At 46.1% G+C, this 23,801-nt stretch overlaps 2 protein-coding genes across 6 annotated transcripts in view; one reads left to right on the top strand and one right to left on the bottom strand.

Annotated features, from left to right (window-relative positions):
• Positions 1 to 23: 23 nt before the first annotated feature.
• Positions 24 to 21,417, bottom strand: col4a5 (collagen, type IV, alpha 5 (Alport syndrome)). 2 transcript variants are annotated; one of them, XM_037260152.1, is made up of 51 exons: positions 21,083 to 21,417; positions 11,980 to 12,036; positions 11,821 to 11,910; positions 11,695 to 11,739; positions 11,469 to 11,513; positions 11,316 to 11,378; positions 11,188 to 11,241; positions 11,073 to 11,099; positions 10,916 to 10,996; positions 10,752 to 10,814; positions 10,641 to 10,676; positions 10,534 to 10,575; positions 10,374 to 10,466; positions 9,935 to 9,988; positions 9,652 to 9,708; positions 9,515 to 9,559; positions 9,390 to 9,443; positions 9,260 to 9,301; positions 9,061 to 9,154; positions 8,561 to 8,848; positions 8,399 to 8,488; positions 8,261 to 8,331; positions 7,861 to 8,052; positions 7,605 to 7,773; positions 7,433 to 7,525; positions 7,255 to 7,359; positions 7,088 to 7,185; positions 6,873 to 7,023; positions 6,691 to 6,804; positions 6,458 to 6,625; positions 6,160 to 6,249; positions 5,929 to 6,075; positions 5,757 to 5,855; positions 5,589 to 5,678; positions 5,365 to 5,504; positions 5,178 to 5,304; positions 4,919 to 5,098; positions 4,788 to 4,838; positions 4,525 to 4,710; positions 3,811 to 3,819; positions 3,298 to 3,306; positions 2,956 to 3,089; positions 2,812 to 2,884; positions 2,660 to 2,731; positions 2,453 to 2,581; positions 2,274 to 2,372; positions 1,983 to 2,195; positions 1,733 to 1,910; positions 1,547 to 1,661; positions 1,301 to 1,473; positions 24 to 1,166 (listed from the first exon to the last, which is right to left on the bottom strand). In XM_037260152.1, exons 1-51 carry the CDS (start codon positions 21,170 to 21,172, stop codon positions 1,085 to 1,087), a joined length of 5,067 nt encoding a protein of 1,688 aa, XP_037116047.1. In that variant the 5' UTR covers positions 21,173 to 21,417; the 3' UTR covers positions 24 to 1,084. The 2 variants fall into 2 exon arrangements, with proteins under 2 accessions (XP_037116047.1, XP_037116049.1); XM_037260154.1 differs by lacking the exons at positions 3,298 to 3,306; positions 3,811 to 3,819 and having other exon boundaries at positions 21,083 to 21,416.
• A 993-nt stretch (positions 21,418 to 22,410) lies between these two features.
• col4a6 (collagen, type IV, alpha 6) overlaps positions 22,411 to 23,801 on the top strand; it is a 40,952-nt gene continuing 39,561 nt past the window's right edge. For all 4 annotated transcript variants that reach the window (XM_037260148.1, XM_037260151.1, XM_037260150.1 and 1 more), the window contains exons 1-3: positions 22,411 to 22,530; positions 22,674 to 22,781; positions 22,932 to 22,977. In XM_037260148.1, the coding sequence (XP_037116043.1) occupies positions 22,771 to 22,781; positions 22,932 to 22,977 (57 nt within the window). In that variant the 5' untranslated portion in view covers positions 22,411 to 22,530; positions 22,674 to 22,770. The remainder of the gene's footprint in view (positions 22,531 to 22,673; positions 22,782 to 22,931; positions 22,978 to 23,801) is intronic.

The following is a 23,801-nucleotide window of genomic DNA, read 5'->3' as shown; positions in this document are numbered from 1 at the left end:
AGAAACAACACAACATGCCATGGTTTTCGTAACAAGAAGCCATGATTTAATTCAAATCCTGTGAAACATTTCCCCGATCATCAGACAATCTTAAAACTCCCCTTAATTCAGCTTTATTATTAATTCTACAAATTGAATACAAAAGGTTAAGTGATTTTAATATCGTACACACTTGTTGCAGGGAAATGGCTTTGACTGTGCTCAGTAGTTTGTTTTTTGGTGAACTGCATGACCTTAAAACACCCACTGCCAAGTATCCTCTTTTTTTTTTTAAGAAATATATATTTATTATATATAAAATACTGTTTTCATTCATAAAAGCCTTACTTTGTACAATATGTGTGTGTGTTGCGTGCGTGCGTGAGTGAGTGTAAGCAAACTAAACCTGCAAAAATGCTCGTTACCAATTCAAGACCTAATACGCTAATAATAAAAGGTGTTTTACACAATATACACATTTTATTACTTACAAAAGAAAGAAGGCAGAGTTAGCAGGCGTGTTTGCAGCAGGGTTAGTAAGTACCACCACGTGTCACGACGGACGTATAGAAATAAGAAGGGAAGAGCAAGACAAGAAAAAAAAAAAGAAAAAAGTGGTCAAAATCAAAACAAAGCCAAGTCAATCTCACAAAAGGAAAGCTCCTAGTCAGTGCATCTCGCATCTTGGATGTCCCGAAGTCAAAGTGCCCGTTTGGTTACCACGGAGAGCTTCATCCGCACCCTCCTCGTTAAGAAGAAAAGAAAACAAGAAAAAGAGCATGTGTAGAAAAGGAAGAACACCTGGGTCACGTTCAAAGTGGAGAGGGGAGGGGAGGGGGGGAGTGAAAAATGCATGTTTGCTGTCACACATTCATCATGGCACCGTTTTGTGAATATTTTTCCTCTGCTTTTTTTTTGAGGTACTTCTTAGGAAAAACAAAGCAAAAAAAAAGGAGATTTATGTCAGTTTTTTTCTTTTTAAGCTGTGTTGCACAGTAGCACCATTGTTTTTACTTGAAGACAATGCACCAATGGAATTCCACCAGTTCCGCCGTGCGATCAGCCCGAATTCGGATGCAGGTGGTGCGATGGTTGCTGTGCGCCGCTACGTCCTCTTCATGCAGACCACGCAACGGCTGACGCGTGTCCGCAGGTTGCCCGCCTTCAGTGTCTCCGACTGGGGCTTGCTGTGAGGGCAAAGGTCAAGGTGAGCGCCGCGTCTGCATGTGTTATATGTAATTTCCGTTTGCCTGTTTTACGTCTTTTTGGACGAAAAAGGAAAGTTTCATTTGATGTCTAAAGCTTTGTGCCTGCCCCGTACCTGAACATCTCGCTTTCGTCCACTGTGGCCAACCAGAAGCTGTAAGAGTTTCCGTAGTAGTTGCACGTGCCCCTGCCGTGGCACTCGATGAAGGGGGCGCTGCGGAACTCCTCCAGACAAGAGCCAGGGGAGGCCAAGGCCTGGCCGGAGCCCTCGGCGCCGGCGCTAGTGTGCTGCGGGCCGGGAAAGAAGATAGAAGCGTTACATCGCGGTTGATTACTGGCCGAGTCCGCGCAGATGTCCTACCATCATGAAGGAGTAACCGATCCACAGAGCCTCCCAGTTGGCGGGGCAGTTTGGAATCTGGATGGTTTGGCTGTGGACTGCGATCACCATGGCGGGAGCTTCGCATACCGAGCATCTACATTTAGACAGATACACAAAGTGAGGATTGTTCTCGCCTCAGTCGTCGTCTTTGAGTGTGCGTCGTACCGGCTGATGAAAGGCTTGATGCTCTCGCCGGTGATGGGGGCCATGGACATGGGCATGGGTTGGGGCGTGGACAGCCAATAGGAATAGTCGTTACGGGAAGCAAAGTTACACACGTTGTTGATGTTGCAGAACATGAAGGGCATGGTGCTGAAGCGGCGCAGACAGCTGCCCGCCGTTCCTGGAGGATGCCACAGAAGACAATCAGTCGTGCAGAACGCGTTTTAGAAGCTCTGCCGTCCCGATTCGTTACCGAGGTCCTGCCCGTGCGCCCGCTCGTTGCCCTGCACGTAGAGCAGGGAGTAGCCGTCGTATATGAGGTTGGTTCCGACCGGACACAGTGGCACTTCCTGAATCTGGCTGTGTCGGGTGATGAGGAAGCCGTGGGACGCCGAGCCCGAGCCAGGAAGACCGGGAGCACCCTGTGGGCCGTCAGAACCGGGAGGACCCGGATAGCCGCGCTGACCTGGGATCAGATGACATGAGAGACAACTGTGGGCATCACCGGTCACTCACGATGGTTTTTCAGCTCGGGTCAACTCACCAGGCTGACCAGCAGGTCCGTTGTCTCCCTTCCTTCCAGGGGGGCCGCTGAATCCAGGGGGACCCTCTGTACCAGGATCTCCCGAGTCACCTGGCTGACCTGAAAAGAGAGCCAAAAGTATCATGACATTGCTTTTTAATGCAGAAGCGGCAAATCAAGTCTCATTTCTGAAAACTGACCTGGGAGGCCATCACGTCCAGGAGAGCCCGGAAGCCCTCCAGCACCCGGCTGGCCCAGAGGACCAGGGGGTCCACGTTCTCCTTTAATCACAATGGGGGGCGGAGGAACACCAGGGTCACCCGGAATGCCTGGAGAAAAAAACAAGAAAAGTGGCGTCATACATATTGTGCCTCCAAACCTGAAGTGGCACTCTTAAATATATTCACCTGGCGGTCCCACATCTCCAGGGTCACCAGGAAGGCCAGAGCCACCGGGAAGTCCTGAGTCTCCTTTTGGTCCTGGTTAAGATACAAACACTTATTTAGAGATGATGGATTTCAAATCCTGAGATCCACTTCTCCATCCGAACAAACAGAACCTGGGAATCCGGGAACGCCGGGCAGACCGATGTCTCCCTTTGCGCCAGGACCACCAGGAGAGCCGGGTGCACCCTGGTGGAAAAGGTCCAAGACGGTTACATCATCAAGTCGTAAGTACTCGATTTGATTCCTTCAGTTCTTACTGAGAATCCTGGAACGCCAGGGTCTCCTTTCTGTCCAGGGAAGCCTGGCTGACCAGCAGCACCGGGAATACCTTTCTCTCCCCTAACGCCACCACTTCCTGGGGGACCACGACTTCCTTGAGGGCCAGGCACACCTTGGTACACAGAAGACCTGAAGTCAGGTGACACGGCAAGTCGAAAATACAAAGCGCGATTATTGCGTTACATTGCTCGAGTTTACAAAAATGAAATCAAGGCTAAATCGACATTGATGAGGAAAAAAGGTTCATCTTAACCACGACGCAGTGATGTCACAACATCCGTTCAAAGTCAGCTCTCCCCAAATCATCAAAAACATCTAACCTGGAGGACCTAGGCTTCCCCGAATTCCCGGGAAAAGTGGTTGAGGGTTGAAGCAAAACATAAACGACAAAGAGGTTTAGACAGAAAACAAGAATCAAAACAGAAATGCAAATGTACAACCTCAACAATAATAATAATCATAAATGATCTGAATCTCAAGTTCACTCGGATTCTATTTTCCAGGTGAGTTAGTCACACTGAGTGTTTCTGTGCACAACTGACTAAATGCAAATCACAATCTCAGTGGAGTGTTTGATCCAGATGGCATGCTTAAAACCTCAAACCGTGGACTTGTGCCATTTTCACTCGACTACAAAACCCAAATTGTCCAAAACGGTGCTTACTTGCTCAAGGTGCATGACTGTTACCATCAGTGTGCGTTAAAAGTGAAAGAGGAGAGACATTACAATCATTTGCCAACTTCCTCTCCAGCAGATCAGAAAGTGGAATTCAAGCTCTAACAGTGACGGTGAGGAGGAACGTGCATAAAAGTCTGGACGCAGTCAATCTGACCTGATGGACCTGCGGCGAGCGTCATCACGAGGAGGGACGAGAGAAATGGAGGTAAAATGTCACAGCAGAGAACAAAAAAAAGGGCTTTCCCGCTCGATCCTTACGGGAAAAATTCATCGTCGCCCGTAGACAACAACCATGCATTGTTTGGTGATGATTGGTGGAATCAAAGAAGGGTAGGACAGCAAAGCCAGATGAAACCGCAACACAAGTATTTCAGTCCAATTTGTGTACTCAATCAAATTTGAAGCGCCTAATTTAATTGGTAGTGTTGGAGAGGTTGATGTCTGGCTCAGCTTGACTCACAGTGGCAGGAACAGCAAATGGGCGGCTCGGAGAAGACAAGTGGCAACTCCCCTCGTTTGGGGTCACAAAGTGCAATGAGGAGGTTGGAAGGTGTGTGATGATGATGATCACCCGTTTAAGGCGGTGCTTGGAACGTCACACATTGATTGAACAGATCTGACAATGGTGGTGACTCGTGAAAGAGTGTTTCATGCAAATCGGGCCTCAAGTGACATTGGTGATTTACGTCAGGGTTGCTGCCTGGTTTTATAGGAACCGCATACAAAGTGGCAATTCACAGAACTAATATCAATTACAACCTAAAACCCGTTTAGAGTTTGATAAGAATTTCATCTTTATCTACACGGCCCGCTCCAAAAACCAGACGGCAATTCCTGGAAGTTCACGTGGTACAGATACGTTCCTTACCTGCTCTTCCTGGTGGTCCAGGGGGTCCTTGTAAGCCTTTAGGACCCTGGAGAGCTGGACCTGAAGGTCCAGGAGGGCCGATGGGCCCCGGAGAGCCTGGCAGGCCGGGGAAGCCACCGTCGCCTTTTGGACCGGGGAAACCGGGACTGCCAGGTGGGCCTGTGGGACCGGGGTCTCCCTTGGCACCTTTTTGATCGAACAAGAGGGGGAGGGGATTACTTCACGTGAGTCGGCACATGTGCGTGTGTTAAATGGCAACATACCCGGCAGTCCTGGAAGTCCAGAGGGTCCTGGTTCACCATAGCCTGGAAGCCCTTCAATAAAAACCCCCCCAGCAATTATATTTTATCTTCCTATGTTGAAGCTGATGTTTCTTTTCTACCACAACTTTTACCTGGCTCTCCTTTGACGCCAGCCGGCCCAGGGATCCCGTCCCGACCCGGTTGACCCTTATCTCCTGGAAATCCTGGTGCACCTGATCGGCCAGACTCTCCTGGTCGGCCAGGAGCTCCAGTTAAGCCAGGGCCACCGGGTCCACCGTCGAGACCCTTTGGACCGGGAATACCAGGAGATCCTGACAGAAAGAGGTCAGGTGTTCCGATTATGTTGGGTCAGATGAAATGCCCACGGGTAAAGTGTATAAACCTAAATACCTTGGAATCCTGGTGGACCTAGATCACCTTTGGCACCCGGTCCTCCAGGTAGTCCTGGAAGACCTGGTAATCCTGAAGTCCCTTTAGGCCCTGGACTTCCAGGAAAACCTGACTGGCCTGGATCGCCCTGCAATCGATTTCAGTTTTATCTAATTTCCTCCAATTAGGACTTTAGGGTCCAGTCTACCTTGATTCCCTGTGATCCAGGGGGTCCAACCCCAGCAGAACCAGGTTCACCTTTGGCTCCTGGAAAACCGGGCACTCCAGGTTGGCCTGGAGTTCCGGGTCTACCTGATAGGCCCGGCAAACCCTTCTGCCCTGACGGTCCTGTGGTACACATGCCCCCAGATTAAGTTCAAGCCTTTGGTAGTGTTTCTGGGTGTTCGAGTTGAAAAAGCATTTCAACTCAACCTGGAAATCCCATTTCTCCCATGCTGCCTTTTAGTCCAGGAGCTCCAGAACCGCCAGGTCCACCTGGAATGCCAGGATCTCCTTTTGGTCCTATGCACAATAGAAACGGAATGTTTATACAAATGTTTGCTTGGACGCATCGGTTAGTACTTAGTGGTGAAGCCATACCTGATGGTCCAGGAAGTCCAGGCCGTCCATCTGATCCTGGAAGTCCAGGGTCACCGTTGATACCAGGGATGCCCTTTTGGCCTGGAAAACCTGGTGATCCTGCAAAACGACAAGAATGCTTTTTACACTTTGCTCTTATGTTGAAGGTCCACAAGTGTGCCAAATGTCTTGCCTGATAGTCCCGGTTCTCCTTTATCACCCTTTGTATTCAGATTTGGTGGACTGTATCCAGGAGGTCCTGGTAGGCCAGAATCACCCCTTTCTCCTTTTGCTCCAGTCGAGCCAGGAACGCCATCCCTACCAGGGAATCCAGACTCACCTGCCAAAGTTGGGGGAAACTAGATTACACAGTGCACATAGGGATGAGTTATTAAATCCTTTGAGGTGAACTTGAGGTAAATACCTTTCTGACCAGAACCGCCGGGTCCCCCAGGACCGCCGGGTCCTCCAGCGGGTCCAGGAGATCCAATGGGACCCATGTCTCCTTTGGCACCTAAAATCAAGAGGAGTAGTCAGAATAGAAAATTTAGATTCACCATCACGCCAAAGCAACAAACTCCAGTATCGAAACATCAAGTTATGATCTTGAAATTTTAAAAGTTGTTTTCTGGTCATCATTCAACCGTTTCACTACTGGAGTCGGGACAAATGTGACTGTCTATTTAGTTTGTGGCATACAAATTCACATAGTTAGTCTTTACCTGGCAGCCCAGGAAGGCCATCCCTTCCAGGTCCTCCAGGGGGTCCCGGGGTTCCAATTGGTCCTGGGGAACCAGGGAAACCAGGACTTCCTCTATCTCCTGGCAATCCAGGAATATCTAAACCTGGGGTCCCTGGGTCTCCTTTTGCTCCATTCGCTCCAGGGTATCCTGCAAGAGTGAGAAAATGATAAGACTTGGTCCTTCATGTTGTAGGGCAGTGTTGTGTTCTTTACCAGGTGGACCCATTGGCCCTGGGAGTCCAGGAGACCCTTGAGGCCCACGTGAGCCTGCTGTCGGGGGTCCTGGTGGGCCACGAGATCCGGGGAGACCGGATGTTCCTGCTTCACCTGGACAGCAGAGAAATAATGAGTTTGGCTTGCTTATAACAAAGAATTAAACGGCAATGCTCAAATACCTTTAGGTCCTGGTACGCCATCAAATCCAGATCGCCCTGGTGAGCCAGGCCCTCCAGGGAAACCAGGATCTCCCTTGGGTCCGGTGAAACCTTTAGTTCCAGGTACACCTGGTAAACCTGGAGGCCCTGGTAAGCCGAAGCCTGGTTCACCCTGTCACAGAGGAAAATGCATTATTTTGCACTTTTACATTTAAAATGTTTTAACTTCCGTGTACCTTTGGTCCAGGAAATCCAGGTTGGCCTGGAAGGCCATCTACCCCTGGTCTACCACCTCCTCCCGGAGCTCCTGGTTGTCCGGGGGTACCAGAAAATCCTTGAAGACAAGAAGAGATAAGTGTTAGTTTGGACGTGCATTTAGATGATCATAAGCGATTTCAGGTACCTTTAGGTCCAGGGGGCCCAGGAAGTCCAATACCGGGCAGTCCAGGGTCACCCTTGGCTCCTGGTAATCCAGGGAAACCAGGTTGACCAGGCTGACCTGGGTTTCCTGAAATCAGCGAAAATATTTTAGAAGCAAGAATGCATAGTTTATGATATCTCACTACGATGAAGAGCTATACCTGGTCCACCAGGAAGTCCCGGCTCCCCGTCCAGACCTCTGGGTCCCGGTTGCCCTTTTTCTGCCACTGACAAGCCTGGCTCACCTTTGGCACCTATTAGTGACAAATGGGGTCATTTCCATGACCTTGAAAGAATTACAACTTTAAATAAAAAAAATAAAAAATCTCTCACCAGGTATACCAGGAGCTCCAGGTCTTCCAGAGACACCCTGGATACCTTTTTCTCCAGATGGTCCGGCGGGTCCAAAGCCGGGGGAACCTGGAGAGCCTCGATCTCCTGGGATCCCAGGGGGACCTGAATCACCAGGGATCCCTCGCTCTCCTCTCCCGTCGAAAGGTCCCTATCAGAAGCAAGAAAATAAATCTTATCAGAATCAGAATGGATCCAACTGTCCAAGTCTCAGAACAACTGAATCGTGGCAACCTACAGGAGCTCCTTTGGGCCCCGGAAGACCGGGCTGCCCATCGCGACCGGGCCGTCCATCCAGACCTGGAAGACCAGGTGGACCAGGAAATCCAGTGTCACCCTTCTCACCCCTGGCACCGCCTCCAGAGATGGCTTCGCCTGGCTCTCCCTTCTCTCCTGGGAATCCTGGAGGACCTATAGGACCGGGCACACCCTGTGGAACAGAAGAAAATCGGTATGTAAGACGCCCATCCATCGAAATCCTATTATAAAAACATGAGCCAGCCCGCCCGGCCGCAAATTTAGTGATTGAAGGTCCCACCCAAGGTTTATGATTACCTGTCGATACCACAAGATGTGCGGATTAACATACATATTTACATTTAATAGGAGAGTTTTCCAGGGAATAAAAAAGGACTCACGGGTTGCCCATTTCCGGCAGATGAACCAGGGAATCCTCTTTCTCCTTTAACACCTGGGGTACCAGAATTTCCTGAGGGGTTCCCACACCAATGATTATTTCCTTTCTAGTGACTCATTGTTATAAGCGATCGTGTTACCTGGGTAACCTGGTTGTCCAGCAGGACCCGGGGGTCCGGGGATACCGGTTGTACCACTCAAGCAGTTGACACAGGTGTCTCCCTTTTCACCTGAAATGATGAACGACAGATCACCGAGCGATCACTTCTCGATGACCACCAATAAAAAAAGCGGCATCTCACCTTTCTGGCCCGACTCTCCTGGGTAACCTCTCTCTCCCGGAAGGCCGTCACGTCCAGGATTGCCAGGGAGACAGTTCTGTCCACCGGTGGAAAAGCCATGAGGTCCAGGGGGCCCTGGTAGACCCTGCGCCCCGGGGGGTCCAGGGCGACCCGGAGTTCCTGGAAGAGAGATCCCCGGACTGCCCGTGTCTCCCTTTTGACCTCTGTCTCCTGGGAAGCCTGGCTGTCCTGGTATACCACCACCACCACCACCTGGAATTCCTGCTGCTCCTGGAGGTCCTGATAAACCTGGAGAAGGACAAAATGGTGACTTTGTTGATTAATAGTGAGAGAGGGAGGTGGAATCCTCACTCTAATTTGACAATACTTTGCTTTAATTAGGTTAGCGTTCTCTTAGAACCTATTATTTCTATTTCAGACAAAGCCAAAAGTGAAACAATCAATTCCAGTTTCCATTGATTTGTTTGCTTTAACTATAATAAACTCGATTCTCCACTGACCTGTTGATCCTCTGTCTCCTTTGCTGCCAGGTGATCCGGGGAACCCGGGCTCGCCTTTTGGACCCACTTGTGCTCCTGTCTGCCCGCTAATCACCTGATGGGACAAAGACAATCAAGCCAAACCCGTTACGGTAGTAACGTTCAATGATCAAGATGTTTTTATTGATTGGAAGACATCAAGGTTAGATGGAGTACACACCAATCCTGGAGCACCGGGGAATCCACGTTCTCCTTTCATGCCCTTTGAAGGAAAAATATTTGAGTACATATTATCAAAACATGACATCCCAATCTGTTTAATTATCTAGAAAAGAAATGATTTCTCTTACTCTCTCTCCATCCCTGCCTGGGGAACCCGGAATGCCTGAGTCTCCTTTGAGACCCTAAGAGAAGAGGAGATTAGAAGCATTCATAAATTCTCAACAATCTGACATTTTCTGTATTGAGAACTCACAAGGAAGCCTGGTGGACCAGGGTCGCCGTCTTTTCCTGGTTTGCCCTGTTAAAAAATAAACAGATTTATTTTGAAATGGGACTGAGAGTGTAACGTAAAAACACACAACCCAGGTGGGTTTTGGTGGTTTAACTCACACGTTTGCCTGCCTCTCCCGGTTCTCCCTTTTCTCCTTTCTGGCCACCAGGGGTACCCTGCAGCCAACAACAAAACTCAGGTGAGCAGATGTTTTTCATGGATGGAGGGAATTGGGATGGATGGATGGATGAATGATTGGATGGATGGATGGATGGATGGATGGATGGATGGATGGATGGATGGATGGATGGATGGATGGATGGATGGATGGCTGGACGGATGGATGGATGGATGGATGGACGGACGGACGATTGGACTGATTTACAAATGACAGACACTTACAGGGGGACCTGGATAGCCGGGATCACCTGGGGAGCCTGAAATTCCTGGGTCACCCTTTCAAAACAGAAATGCAAGACACTGATGAGTACTGTGTATCTCAAACCAAAAATCTCCAAACAGGTGCACTGTATTTTTCAAACCCCGACTACCAGCCCTGAAAAAAATCAAATCTGTTTCGTAAAACTCAAGGGATGTATCAGGAGGCTGGCAGAGTGTGTTGGGGGTTACTTTGAAGAGGGAAACGTGGAGTCTGGATCTGAAATATTTTTGTGACACCTGGTCTGGAAATTTGTTGACACACCTTGCCTGTTCACATTAAGCTACCAAACTTTTAGATCAAATTTGAGTGTTTGGTTTAACAGTGGTTAAATATACTATATTTACATGTGTCACAAGATGTCATTGCAGCATATAAATAGATACATTGTCACAAGTTCACCTTGTCGCCTCTCTGAATCTCTGTCTCGGTTGGCCTCTTCTGTTCCCCAACCTGTCCCGGCGGCCCAGCAGGTCCCGGTAAACCAGCATCGCCCTGCGTTCACAATTAAATTGGTACAAAATGAGATGAAGCAAGGAATAACTTTGTTAGGGGGTGGTACCTTCTCTCCTTTGGGGCCTTGGAAGTTCAGTCCCATGTTTCCCTGTTTCAGCAAGAAGAATTGCCATGAGAATGGAGCTCATAGAAATTAAACAAAAACAACCTCACCTTAGGTCCAGGAGGACCGGGAGGACCAGATCGACCCTACCACACAACAATGGAGTTAGCTTAGCATCAAGCTATGATGATGTATTGTGTGAGTAATTTTCATTCTGTTACCTCAAAGCCTCTCTGTCCTGGAGGGCCAATTGGACCTTGGTAGCCGGCAGGCCCTGGAGGACCCTAGGACGTATCCAAGCATGAGAGACCAGTCAAAATCTTGGAAGTTCTACTTCAGTCTAATGATTAAAAATAAATGGTACAAAAGCTCTAAGAAGACTCACAGGAACTCCTGGCAGTCCAGGAAATCCCACAGCTCCTTTCTCCCCAAAGCGATTTGTCGAGATCACGTCACCGGGATCGCCCTGTGATATGGTCAAATGTGTTTTTGTTTGGAAAAAGAGTTTGGCCCCTTATTAGGAAGCAGTTCAAACCACAAACCTTCTGTCCAGGAAGACCAGGTGGACCCTAGGGAAGAGGATGATCAAATAGTTGAATGAATGTGGATCAGTGTGCCGGAGAGTCAAATCATAGGTAAGTTCTTTTCTAGACTAACCGACAGTCCTTGTTGTCCTGGGATTCCGGATGTTCCCGGGTAGCCTATTTCACCCTAGTCAATAAAAAACCAAATGTATGAATATGTAAATATTTGAATTAACACGAACCTGTTTTTCCTCAACATACTTTAGTCCCATTGCATCCTGGCGTTCCTCTTGGGCCTGGAGCTCCGTCCTGCCCCGGCAGACCCTGGGAAACAAAAAAGAGGTAAAAATCAATTTGAAATTACACAAACTGTGGCATTTTAATTAAACATTGATACAAACTATGAAAACTCACTGGAAGTCCTGGTGTTCCTGGAAATCCTGGCAATCCGGCAGGTCCCTATAAAAAGATAACCAAGGTCAGCCATGGACATAAAAGCTACCTGTGACTTAATTCACGTGAAAACAGTGACCTCTGTTGGAGAAGAAAGGGAACTACAATCACCCGACCAATAATTTAAAACAAATTTTCGTAATCTAATACAACTTTCTACATTTATGGTGATAATAATAAAACTCACTCTTATTCCTTTTGGGCCACCTAAACCCATAGGTCCATCACTACCCTGAAAGACACAAGTAAAAAAACATGAGTTGGAATTATTACTATTAGCAAAACAGTTATTTCGTTTTAAATAATGAGCGACCTTCTCTCCTCTGGCTCCGATTGGCCCTTCCGGTCCCGGGAATCCCGGCACCCCTGGTTGTCCGGTGAGACCTGGGAAACCCCTCTCACCCTGTGCACCGACACAAATATTGAACATAGGTGACGTTACTCAAACGTATTAATTTCTCTTTTCACTTACCTTATCTCCTTTGACTCCACTGCAGTCACATTTGGATCCTGCACACCCATGGCAAGCCTGATGGACAAAAAAAGATGGACGTTCATTCATCAGGTAAAAAAAGACTAATCATAATGAAATTAATTGTAGACAATTAATGTCCATGGAAAAGTGATGAAATTGTAAATATGAAAAAAATACGCATGTGTTTATTTCAGTTAGCCATTCAGCTAACGAACGCTAACAAGGCTAATTTACAACTTTACATAAGTTTAAACGCTGTGACGACTGACCACTCTCTGACTCACCTACAAGTGCAAATTTGTTCTTACACTTTCTTAGACTGTCATTGAAATATTTTTGGAAAACTTTAAGAATATGGCTTGGTGTCAGTTTCTGAGAACGGACTCAATGTGTTAGCAATCACTAGCATTGGTGGCATAGAATCAGAATCAGCTTTATTGAAATGTTGTAATTTGTTACTCTTTGTTGTATTTTAACTAAAGACTTCATTAAATACGTCTGGAAATGCGTTAAATAGTACACGCAAAAAACAGCATCGTATTTAAAACAATACCCTTCTGCGCCACAGGAGGGCGCCCTTGTGTAGCTTTATGAAACAGGTGCAAGAGAAAGTATGTGAATGTTTGGGAAATCACTCGGACTTCTGTATAAATTGGTCATAAATTGCTAGCTGATTATTTAAATCCCAGCAAACGCAATCTACTCAAACTAACACTCCGCAAAAGTTTTAACTGAACACGCAATCTCACAACCATACAAGAGCCGCATTTCTTCCCACAGGAAATTTCGGGAGTTGTGCAGATTTGCTTGGTTTTGAGAAGACAGGTGCAAGGTCATGAGGAAAACAGCCGTCTAATGTATTAGCGATGTAATAGTGATCAGTAAATAAAACGGATTCCCACAATTTCTCTCAGCTAACACGACTAATAAACAGAGTGAGGAGATTGTTTGGTGGAGAGAAAGTTGAGAAAAGTTTGCAAGTTTTCCCATGGTTGTTGACGTGCTCAGTGCCAGCTGGGCATCACAGAACATCAAGCTAGCAAGTTGAAGTTCACTGCTAAAAAAAAAAAAAAAGTTTATTGCTATCGAATTCTATGTCTTGGCAGTAGGCACAAAACGTGTTGTCAGGGTTAGAGGGTGTTGCTGTTGCTCATGTCTGAATGCATTTGCACATGGGTAGTCAAGGGTGTGTGGGTGTGGGTGTGTGTGTGTGTGTGTGAGTGCGTGCACGGGTGTGTGTTTTTACAAAGCCTGGATCTCCAGATTAGTCTCTGGTCTGCTTCAGCTCAATGCAGTCTGCTCTCCAATGGCGAGACTACCACTCACAGGTTTTTGTGCGTCATTCCAGATTGTGAAACATTTTTTTTGAATGCTGACTTTCTACCTCATTTTCTTTTCTTCTTCTAATTTCCTTTCTTTTGCACTTGAACTTTGACCTTGATCTCCCGTCTGCTCTTTACATCTTGTACTACATGTTTACTGGTCCTCCCCCCGTGGCTTGCGCACCTGCGTGCAATGGCGCCTCGCCAGCCTTGTGTCAACACAACAGTGAATGTCTGCACACAAAAAGGTGTGCCTGCTGGCGAAAAAAAATTTGTTTAATCACGTGAAACGAGGAAAGAGCAGAAAATGTTTTGCATTAACGTTCTCGAAAGGCAGATAATTGCACCCTCGTCTGTTATGGATTCAGCTTCAACTGTACAAAAGAGACTGAAATTAAATACATCAATAATATATTGCTATATAATATCTATTTCTTGTTCTGCCCGTCTTATGTAATTAAATTTACTTGACATATACGTGAGCGCAAATATCGGCTCGATGGAACACGTCACGTCGCTTAATATTTTGTTTGTAATAATTTAAAAAGAGCTCTTTGTTGATTTGTAATTATAGCTGTCACTGTGAACTGCCCTGAACCGGGCTCAATAATCCAAATATAAGAGTCAATGGCCATGTAATCCACTTGCAAAGGTCACTGAGCTGCAAATATTCCCTCCCTCCCTTTGGCTCGCACTCTCTCACTCCTCTTCTTTGCGTTCCTCCCTTGGTGCCAGCCCAAGCCGGCAGGCCCGAGGGAAGTCGGCACTCCTGCCAGCTTGAACTGACAAGCCGAGACCGGCCTGCTATTTGGCACCGCGTACGGTCCATAAAGAACCAGTCATCTCTGACAATCATCTTCTCTACGTGCGGATGTGATGACCAAACAGCACGAAACACTAGAATAAGTGTTGACAGCTGCAGTAAAACCTTTCCCCCCACTCCTTGAATTTTTACAAGCTTGTCATGTTCTGTCAAAGGTTGGAAAAAACTTCAACCCCTCGTCTGACCGTTAGGCGGCGCTGTTTCACTCAACAAAGCAGGAGCTGAGACAGGTGAGGATGAGGAGGAAGGTGAGTTTGGAAGCACACATCCCCGCCTCCTCCGTGTGATTAGACTAGAATTCATGAAACAAAATAAATCCATGCACTAATTTCCATCAGCAAATAATAAGAAATTATTTTGCCTGCTACACATTTTCTACCTTAGCATATGACACTCATTTTTACCAGCATTAATTTGAGCCCTCCTACACACTCAAAAATTATTAAACAAAAATGACAACAAAAAAAGAAGTTGGCCTCGATCTTAGAATTAAAAAAAAAAAAAAAAAAAAAGGAAAGCGATTGCGGTTTAGTTCCATATAGTTTACTTTAAATTAAATAAAAAATGTGTTATGCGTTGAAATGTGTTGAAATTGTCACTCCCAGTTGAAACTTTCTGTAAAACTGAAACATAAAACTACAAATAATTCAACATTGTGTGTTTGAATACCAAAATATTGGACCCATTCAATTCATTTAATCGAACAAAAGTCCGCTAGCTCAATGCTGCCACACAATCCAAAATGCCCTTGACGTGCTAACGCGAATTAGCATGGAATGTCACGGTAATTATAAATCTTCAAACTTCAACCAACTCGACTTTAACACGCGTTCAGCATTCCTCCGTAGTCTCTCTGCTCTGTGGGATCTCTAAATTCTGTCAGCGAAAAACCTAGAAAATCTAAAACAGTGTGGGCGCAAACTTTGAACCACGACATTCTGTAACTAGGGGGGAACATTAAGAGGAACTCCGATTGGGTCATTAAGTGTGGTAAGCATCAGCGTGTTGGTTTATCCCAAGGTTAGTGCTCCGGCCTCCGAGCCGTTGCCTTGATCCCTTTCATCGCGTTTGGACTTTGACTACTTCAAGGTGACCCGACGGAGGCGACCAAAGCAAATATTTTCTTCCCATCGGCCCAAAAATTGGAGTGTGTTTTGACTAGAGGAGGAAGACCCCCTACTGACAAAGCTCAAGCTCCCCACACTCGCACGTGTGTGATCTTGTCACTATGCTCCACCAGGAATTCGTACTTCATCGGCAAAACCTTCTTTTGAAACACGCCGACAAATGCAATAGTTTATCAAGTGTAATTAAAATGAACGCTTCTTTTTTTTCTACCCGTGCATTCAAATCCAATAATAGGGAGAAAGCTTAAGTAATGAAAAAACGAAAGTACTGGTTGACAGAACTCCTAGTTGAAATTGACTGTCAAACTACACGTAAAAGAAAGACAATCATAAAACAACCAGATAGCTTTGCATTTAAGAGGCGAGCTTAATGCTAATTAGCATTTACGTTGAGTGAGGCGACACGTTCACAGACAGTACTCATTTTCTTTATGCTTTCCATACAACCGTTAATATTAGTGCCGTATTGAGGAGGTGAGAGAGGAGTGGCTCCATTAATATTTGTCTTATTGTTTCATCTTAGATTAAAAAAAAAAAAAAAGGGAGTTCCAAAATATGTGAATGGTGATCTGTAATTAGTCTGAGTATTACGTTCTTTCTTTGCCCTTCCGAAAAATTTATTAGTCATCGCCGTCACCATTTCTTTGAACAGACGGCGTCATCTTCCGAAAGCCAAGGGCGTGGCGGACGGCCAGGTATTATTTGGAGAGTCTGCATTTTAATTCCATGATATCAATCCCGTCGAGGCCCGGCCCTGTCTCGCGCAGGTTTGAACATGACGGCGTCGGGCTCTCGCAACACACGCAGAGAGCGGCAGCGGCGTCGCGTGAAATCGAAGCAAGGGATGATGAGCTTGGATACGTGTCACGGAGGGGCTGACCAGAAGGTGGACATGAATGCGTCCAAAGTTGCAAGCGGAGCTATTGAAGTGGCCTTAAGTAAACGGCATACTGCTCTGCTCGGAGTGTACAAAATCTGTTTGGATGAGCCGGGGCCTAATCTTAACATTTACCCGAGAGCAGCAGTTGTAGACACAACAAGATAAGCCTTCTTTTCTGGGAGAATGTGGGACAAATACTTTTGGGGGTTGAGTGAGATGCTCTCATGGCCAGTGGAAAGATGAAGGGAGATTAGGTAGAACGTCGGGCTGAGGGTGTTTTTGTTTTTCCCTCTTCTCAATATTGCGATTGCAATTTAACATACGATTTTTTTTTTTCTTCAAAATTCTCTTTTCTGTTTTGTTGACAGGCGAGCAGTAAATTAATCAGCATTACAATAAACGTTACACATTCTGCCGGTTATGCTTGCCCTAAAACAAACTGAATATTCAGACTGTAGTTTTGAGTTGTAATGTCACCAGTCACCACTAGACGGCGGACATGTCTTAGTTGCGCTTATACTGCCCTGTACTAAAACGTGAGCAGGCCTCATTTGATGAAAAATGGTCGCCCCCCTCCAGCATTTAAGATGCCCATCCAATAATGCAAACAAATTTGTGGCTTTCCGACTTCAACTTTCCATATTTCATAAAACAACGATGATGTCAATTTGAATGTGACTCATTATTCCTGTCCTCCTCAAACGTCTCATTACCACCATTTCTGGCTTGAGATTGTTTTTAATTAAAGCCTCATTGGGATGATTTATGGATGAGTTAGATGATGTTGTCTCTCCCGGCAAACGCTTTGAGGTGTTGAGCCAAACACGCTTGTCAGTTTTTGTGAAGAGATCTTGTGAAGGGGGGCAGGTCGCAGCAGGTTCCTGGCCTGCTTTGCACCTGAGAATCCTCCGCAAGAGCACAGATGAGGCTCGGCGGTGAAATGACCTGCTGCCATAAGTCAGGTATCTCAAGGCAACTAATATATTATTTTAAATCAGCGTACGAGAAGATCTCCATTTGACATTTTTCTGCCTCATCTTCAGCTGTCAGTCGGTCACCATCCTTTGCTCTCTCTCTCGCTCACTGCTCCAACAGATGTTTGATTTCCCGTCGTTGCAGGCGGCGGGGGGGGTGCTGTTTGTGTAGCAGAGGGCCTGGAATGTGCCGCATTCAGCGCCGCCACTCTTGCACAAAGCAGCCGGCTTGACTTTTTTTTGTCCAATTTCCCCCACGGAGATGCACTTTATTGACAAGAAAGGTGGAAAAACTTAGGCAAGAACGTGGAAGGGAAGCAAAGAGCGAGAGTCCTCCGCACGGCATGCCACGAGCCCCTTATCCCCCGCTTAGTCACATTCCAGCCACCACACTGACCTGGGATTACTGCTAACCAAGTTCACACAACCGGAACATGATTTGTGCCAACTTTGAACACATATCTGAAGACACACCTTCTTAAATTTAAGGAGAACGTGTCCTTTTTGCATGTTGAAGAGACCGGCATCTGCATAGCAGTGAAAAGGACCACCATTTCTTAAGATGGCATCCAGGGGGCAGCAAATACAATGAAAACAGTAGGGCCCTAACATTGCACCCTGTGGAACGCCATCCGACAGTGGTGCTGAGTGGGGACTCAGATAAAAATCTTGCCTGCCGTGTAGGATCTGAACCACTGGCAGTACCGCTAATGTCCGAACCCCGCGGTCAGGTCCAACAAAACAAGACACACATAGTTTCCAGTGTCATGAGCCAGAAGGTTTTCACTGAGCTCCAAAGAAGATTCTAGTATAATGGGAGCAACAGGTGCCCTGATTGGAAGAGACTGAGCGAGCATACAGAGAGTCAGGACTCCTTTTTTGGCATCCTCCTCGCCAGTCAAAACACCTTCTCAGGCAGCTCTGACGGCTTCATTCATCCGTCAGCAGATAGCCGAGGAGCGTGCACACTCGGCCCAGTGCCGTGAGGCCTATCTTCCCCCGACATCTCTCTGTCTGGGGGTCTGTAGAGGCCCATGTGAGATGAACCGATAGAGGCCCAGAACACGACTTTTCCGTACAGTACATCTATCCCTAAGTGTCGGGATGCAGAGCTTCCCAAATCTGGATTTGCGCCAGAAAAAAACCAGCACGCTTCTGCAGGCAGCGTTAGTAAAGAAGCTTATTTGCTGGGATTGTGTTAAGGCATTTTGTTCAGGCGTCGCAAATGAGGATGTAAACGAGACATCGTTACATCGAGGTCACCCGTCGATGTTCGACAGATTACGCCCCCTTCTCTTTCCGCACCTCAAGTCGAAAGAATTCAAAACAATAACGTGGCCTGCTTGTAGGAAATCATACAATAAAAAAAATGCCATCTTCCGCCCCCTCCAACTTCACAAGCTGCAAGTCGATTATTTGCTTACAATAACTCGCCTTCCGCTCAGCTTTATTATATTTTCCTTTCTGATTCCTCAGCTGAATATCTGTTTTTGTGAACTTATTTGTCCCAGAGCGCTGCCTTTGGCCCAAAATGAGCGGAAGGGAAAGAGGAAATCGAACAGCGAGTCTTTGAGTAGGTGGATTTGCGCGCTAGCCCGATGGATCACGGCCACGTTTTGTCAAAACACAAATGGGACCAAGTCTGACCTCTGACCTTACGCTTGCAATCAAAGCGGGCATTTGACTCCTCTTTTAAGAAATTCTGCAGGTAGATTCCTGATCCTCAAGCGTCCGCAAAGCTTCCTAAAATTGAAGTAGCACATTAATCAACAACATCTCGGTCCAGATGTCTGACTTTGTCATTAGCCTGGCCTTAAAAAAATAAAACCCCACAAAAGCACTTTGTGAAATGGCAGAAATCCTCCGTCTGAATCACCACCGAGGGCTAAACATGAGGCCGTGGTCTTCCTCCTGAAGGTTCAAGCCAATGCCTGGAAACGCACTCAATGCTCACATGTGCCCTTTTATGACCTGTGACAACAGAAACGAGAGCTACATGTTCTGCGCTTACTTTATTTAGCTCGCAAAACAACTTTTACTACAATTGGGTTGAATTGATATCTATTAGAGGCAGTTCCAAAAATTGAGTTTGACGTGACAACCTTGAAAAGCTTTTTAAAAATAGGACGTAGTTTAGAGGAGCTAATTAGTTGTTTAAACATTTACGTTGCCTCTCGTTGACTTTTGGCTACTTGCGACTTTTTGCGGCATCTTCTGTTCTCCTGCATTGTGGTGGCACACAGCTTTTGCTGTGCTTTTGGAACATGAACAAGCTTTCCATGTTTTCTCAAAATTTCCGTCTTCCCTGAAGTGGAAGTCGGCATTGTGGGACATCTCAAGTGGAGAGAACCCGGCACTCTGACTCCAAATTAAAAACATTAGCACTTTACGACAATGGTCCGCCCGAGCGCTACGACTTGCAAGCTAACGTAAAGGAACGGAGAGACAGCGGGAAGAAAGAAGGATTTAACTAAAGCATGATGTCACAACCTGAGGCTGTTATGGCTACCAAAACTCGGCCGTGTGGCTCAGGTGACGTGTGTGTGTGTGTGTGTGTGTGTGCGCGCGCACACAGGAAGGCAAATTAATTGTGTGTTCAAAGGAAATGTCCAGGTATGCGTTACTGCTGAACTCCCTCACCTGGCTGAGAGGAGATTCATATCTGTGTGAGGATTGATGTGCACACACAAACGCCACACACACACAGCCGAGATGGATGTGAAGTTCCATTTAAAGCTGACCTTGCCGTTGCATGTCTGTATGTTTAAGAGTTCACGACCATTTCCGTCAACAGACACATTTCTGAAGACGTTATAGGACATGACAAAAAAAAAAAAAAAGAAATGGAGGAATGTCATGTCATGCTCACAAGGCTCCACTAGGTGGCCTCAATGAGCGCACGGGGAGCGATATGATCATGGCAGAAATGATTTGGGGTCAATGCCCGCCGCCACTCCGGTTGCCCTTTTATTGTATTCGATAGAAAATTGTAATGTTTGTCATTTTTTTCGTGCCTTTAATAATCTTCAGGCAGCCGCTTTATCAACTGAACTTAATGTCTATTTACATTTACAGCTTGAGTCTCACTTTTGAACACTGATTTTATTAGAATATTCATTTCCTCTTGCCTTTCCATAAATATGACTTGCCTTAACTAAATCTAACATTTCAGTCTATTTTCCCACTGTAACAATTACTCTGTCACAATAACTCTTCGTGAACTTTTCATGCTCATTGCATACGTTGTCAGTCCATAGGCCAAACAGCGTTGGCAAGGTAACCACCTTGTCTTAGGTCTCGGTTAAAAAAAAAAATGTATGCAAGTCCTTCGTGGACACGCCTGCTTGGAGTTGCGGGGGCGTGGCCCTCGAAGTACTGGTATGCATGCCATATGAATTATTCATGAGTATTAATATTCAGCTAATGCTGGGTTATTACATGAGCCTGGTGCACTGTTGACTTTAGACGGGGATGCACGATAGAGGTAATGTTAGAAAGCTGCTTCATGGCGGCTATTGGGGGTAGGCAAACAAGTGAAGTGTGCACAAACATGCACGCGTTTTTATTTATTTTTTTTACAATATTTAAGCCGCAATGCAAATGTGACTTTTTTTGGTCATAATTTTGCATAGAAAGTGATGTTGGACACTAAAATCAATTTTAGTCTTTTTGCAAATGCAATACATGAATTGCCATTAAAGGCATTAAAAACCCGAAAACCCCCCAAAAATACAATATTGTTTTGTTCCAGGTAATTTGGAGAAAACGCAGGCATAAATGTCGTAAAACTGTAGTTGTGCATGAAGCAAAAGGCGAGTAAGTTACACTTGTTGCAAAGCAACCACTCTATTTATAAACGTGTCCGTCGGAGAGCCGCTGGTGTCCGGGCCAAGGCTGCACCATTCCCCTGTTCCTCCGCGGCTCTCCGGTGGACTTCGGGTGATTGTGTGGCCGGCAAAAGGAGCGCAACTTACCGCAGAGTCTGTCCGCTGCACGGCGGCGCACAGGGCGAGCAGCAGCAGCGGCACCGCGTACCGGGGCAGCCTCGTCGCCTCTTTGCTCATCTTGGACGTATACACGGGGGGGACTCAACAGGATCCGCTCGCGTTCCGACTGAGAAAAGTGCGCCTTGTTACTCGCGTGTCATCGCCGCGCGTCTCTTCGCTCCACTCTTTGCGCGTCTTGCTCTGCGTGGACGCGGAACACTGAGGCGCTAGAGTGGTTCTCCTGTCGCCGTGCAGAAGCTCCAAAGTGGTCCTGGCTGTGGTACCGTGCGCCTCTGCTCCCCCTCTCTGATTTCGCTCCAGAACCTGCCCCAGCGGATCTACTTTCCACTTGCAGTGCGCACTGATATCAGCCACTCGCACCTTCGCTCCGAGAAGACGCCTACTCAAATAGTGTTGAATTACACTTTCACGTCGACTTTATCGCGAATTCTTAGAATAAAACGAACTTTACTGAATTTCCAACAACTATGCGCTATGTTTTGTCACGTATATAACAGCGGGAAAGTAATGCAACTAAGTTAGGACTCTGCAAGGGCGGAGGGATATAGTGTAGTCCCCTTACTCCTGCGCGCCTACCCACGCCTGAGGCGGCACAAAACGGAGACTGAAATAAAACCTTTATTTTTCTTATGCGTCCCGACATGTTGCATTCCATACCACTTTATTGCCAATTGAATATTCACTTAAGACAAAAAGATTGCATGTATGGAAGATATACGTGAGATTGGAAATTAATTACACCACAGTAATGCAAATCTAAATTTGTTTACTATACTTGCAACAACTGTAAGAAAAAAAAAAATGACTGAAATAAACCTTCCTAATCTTGGGAGACATCCCAGAAACAAGACTGTATTACCTTTCTTGATTTTGAATCCCACATTTAAAACAGTGTTGTAGGTCATAGAATTATAGTGGATATAAAATCTAAATTATGATTTGTTTACTATATAGACTAAGCCTACTACCGTACTCCCAAATATTTAAAGCAGGCTCATATAAGTTAAAATGTTACAGATCACAGAACAGATCCATGCGGAATCCCGTTCTTGAAAAGCTCTCAAACCACCTTGAAATACTAAAACTGGCAAGAAAACACACACCATTTACTTAAATGCACTTTATTTGGCGACTTGAACTCTTCACACCGTAAATGATGTAAAAATGTATTTGCGCTCGTCAACATTGAACTTGTATGTCTGCAGTTGATGCTGAATGTGCGCGGGGTCCTGTTGAAGACGCAGTAAAAAAAAAAATAAAAAAAAAAGTCTTGTAGGAGACGCGGTGGTGGGACTCCTGAATGACATGTGTTGGCGAACTTGGCCCCTCCTCTCCCGGCTGGCGGGGCAGCGCTGCAGAGTTGAAGCGCAACAGCCTGGAGAGCGCAGCAGCGACTTTGCCGCTCTGCAGCTTTGGTGAGTTTGAACAAAAAGCTCGAAATTAATGAATTGGTGAAGGAAGTTCGCGTCTGTCCTTGGAAGCAAGTCACGGTCGAGTCGACCGCCTTTGCGTGCGCTGTTTTAAAGAAAAGACGTTTCTGTGTGTGGCTGCTTGCTAGATGACAGGATCTTCGAAGCCGTCGATGAGCGCGGTGCAAGTGCTTTGCAGCTGAAGATTCGGGAGTCCATTCACAACTTGCGACTCACCCGATCACGATGAAGCTCCTGTAAGTTCGATTTTTTACGCCTTTAAACCGCGCACGAGCACAATAAGGCTATCCGAAGAGTGTGCGGTCTGTGATTTTTCGCGAACGACTGCGCGCTCTCTCAGGTTCACGTTTCGTGCCAATCTAATCCCAAATGCTTCTCCCTGTCAGGGTGTGCGTTGTGGCAGTCGTCGTGGCGGCGAGAGCGACCCAGGCAGTAAGTGCGATTTGTTTACTAGCACACTTGTGAGCCGCCGCCTGCCTTTTTTATGCAGGACTGTGTTTATTCGATCGTGACGCACATGTAATGTTTATTATGTTGTCGATGGAGTGAAATTTCACACCGGGTCGTTCTTTTGACTCAAGTGCACTCCTTTGTGAATATTGGAACGGTATTTTAATTTATCTAGTTAAGAATAGTAAAAGTATGGAATGGGGGATGCTTTAGCCTAACTTTATTTTTGGTTAAAAAAAAACACAAAAATACTAAATAAAAAAAAAAAAAAAAAAATATATATACATACATACAGTGCTAAAGTAGAGGAATGTTTTAGAAAAAGTAGTCCATTTTTTTAGCATGCCGCTCGGGCCCATTTACAAATCAAACCCCGCCCCCTCATTAATATTTAGAAGCTGGGCGACTGGCCTTATTCCTTAAGCCACGCCCACTGAGTTACTCGAATGCTGCTTCTCATCCGCTGTTCAGTCCTCACATTGCATGTTATATACGTACGTACGTACATACATACATACATACATACATATATATATATATATATATATATATATATATATATTTTTTTTTTTTTTCTGTAACATTTGACAGCTCTCCCATATAAACGCCAATATGCAATTTTGCCTTTCAATGCGTTTGATCGAGTCGCAAAATACTCGTTAAGTGTGATGTGAAACCGCTTATAGATGTCAATTCTGTATTGTCTATTTGAGTGCCCCCACATAATACAACAGCCAACAATTAACTCGTGGCAGCCATAATCCTTCCCCAAATCAATGAAGATCAGCCAATTGTGCCGTATTGAC

Source organism: Syngnathus acus, chromosome 10 (assembly GCF_901709675.1).
Source record: "Syngnathus acus chromosome 10, fSynAcu1.2, whole genome shotgun sequence".
In the NCBI taxonomy this organism is placed as follows: domain Eukaryota; kingdom Metazoa; phylum Chordata; class Actinopteri; order Syngnathiformes; family Syngnathidae; genus Syngnathus; species Syngnathus acus.
The sequence above is the reverse complement of the archived record's forward strand: the minus strand, read 5'-3'. Positions and strand labels throughout refer to the sequence as shown.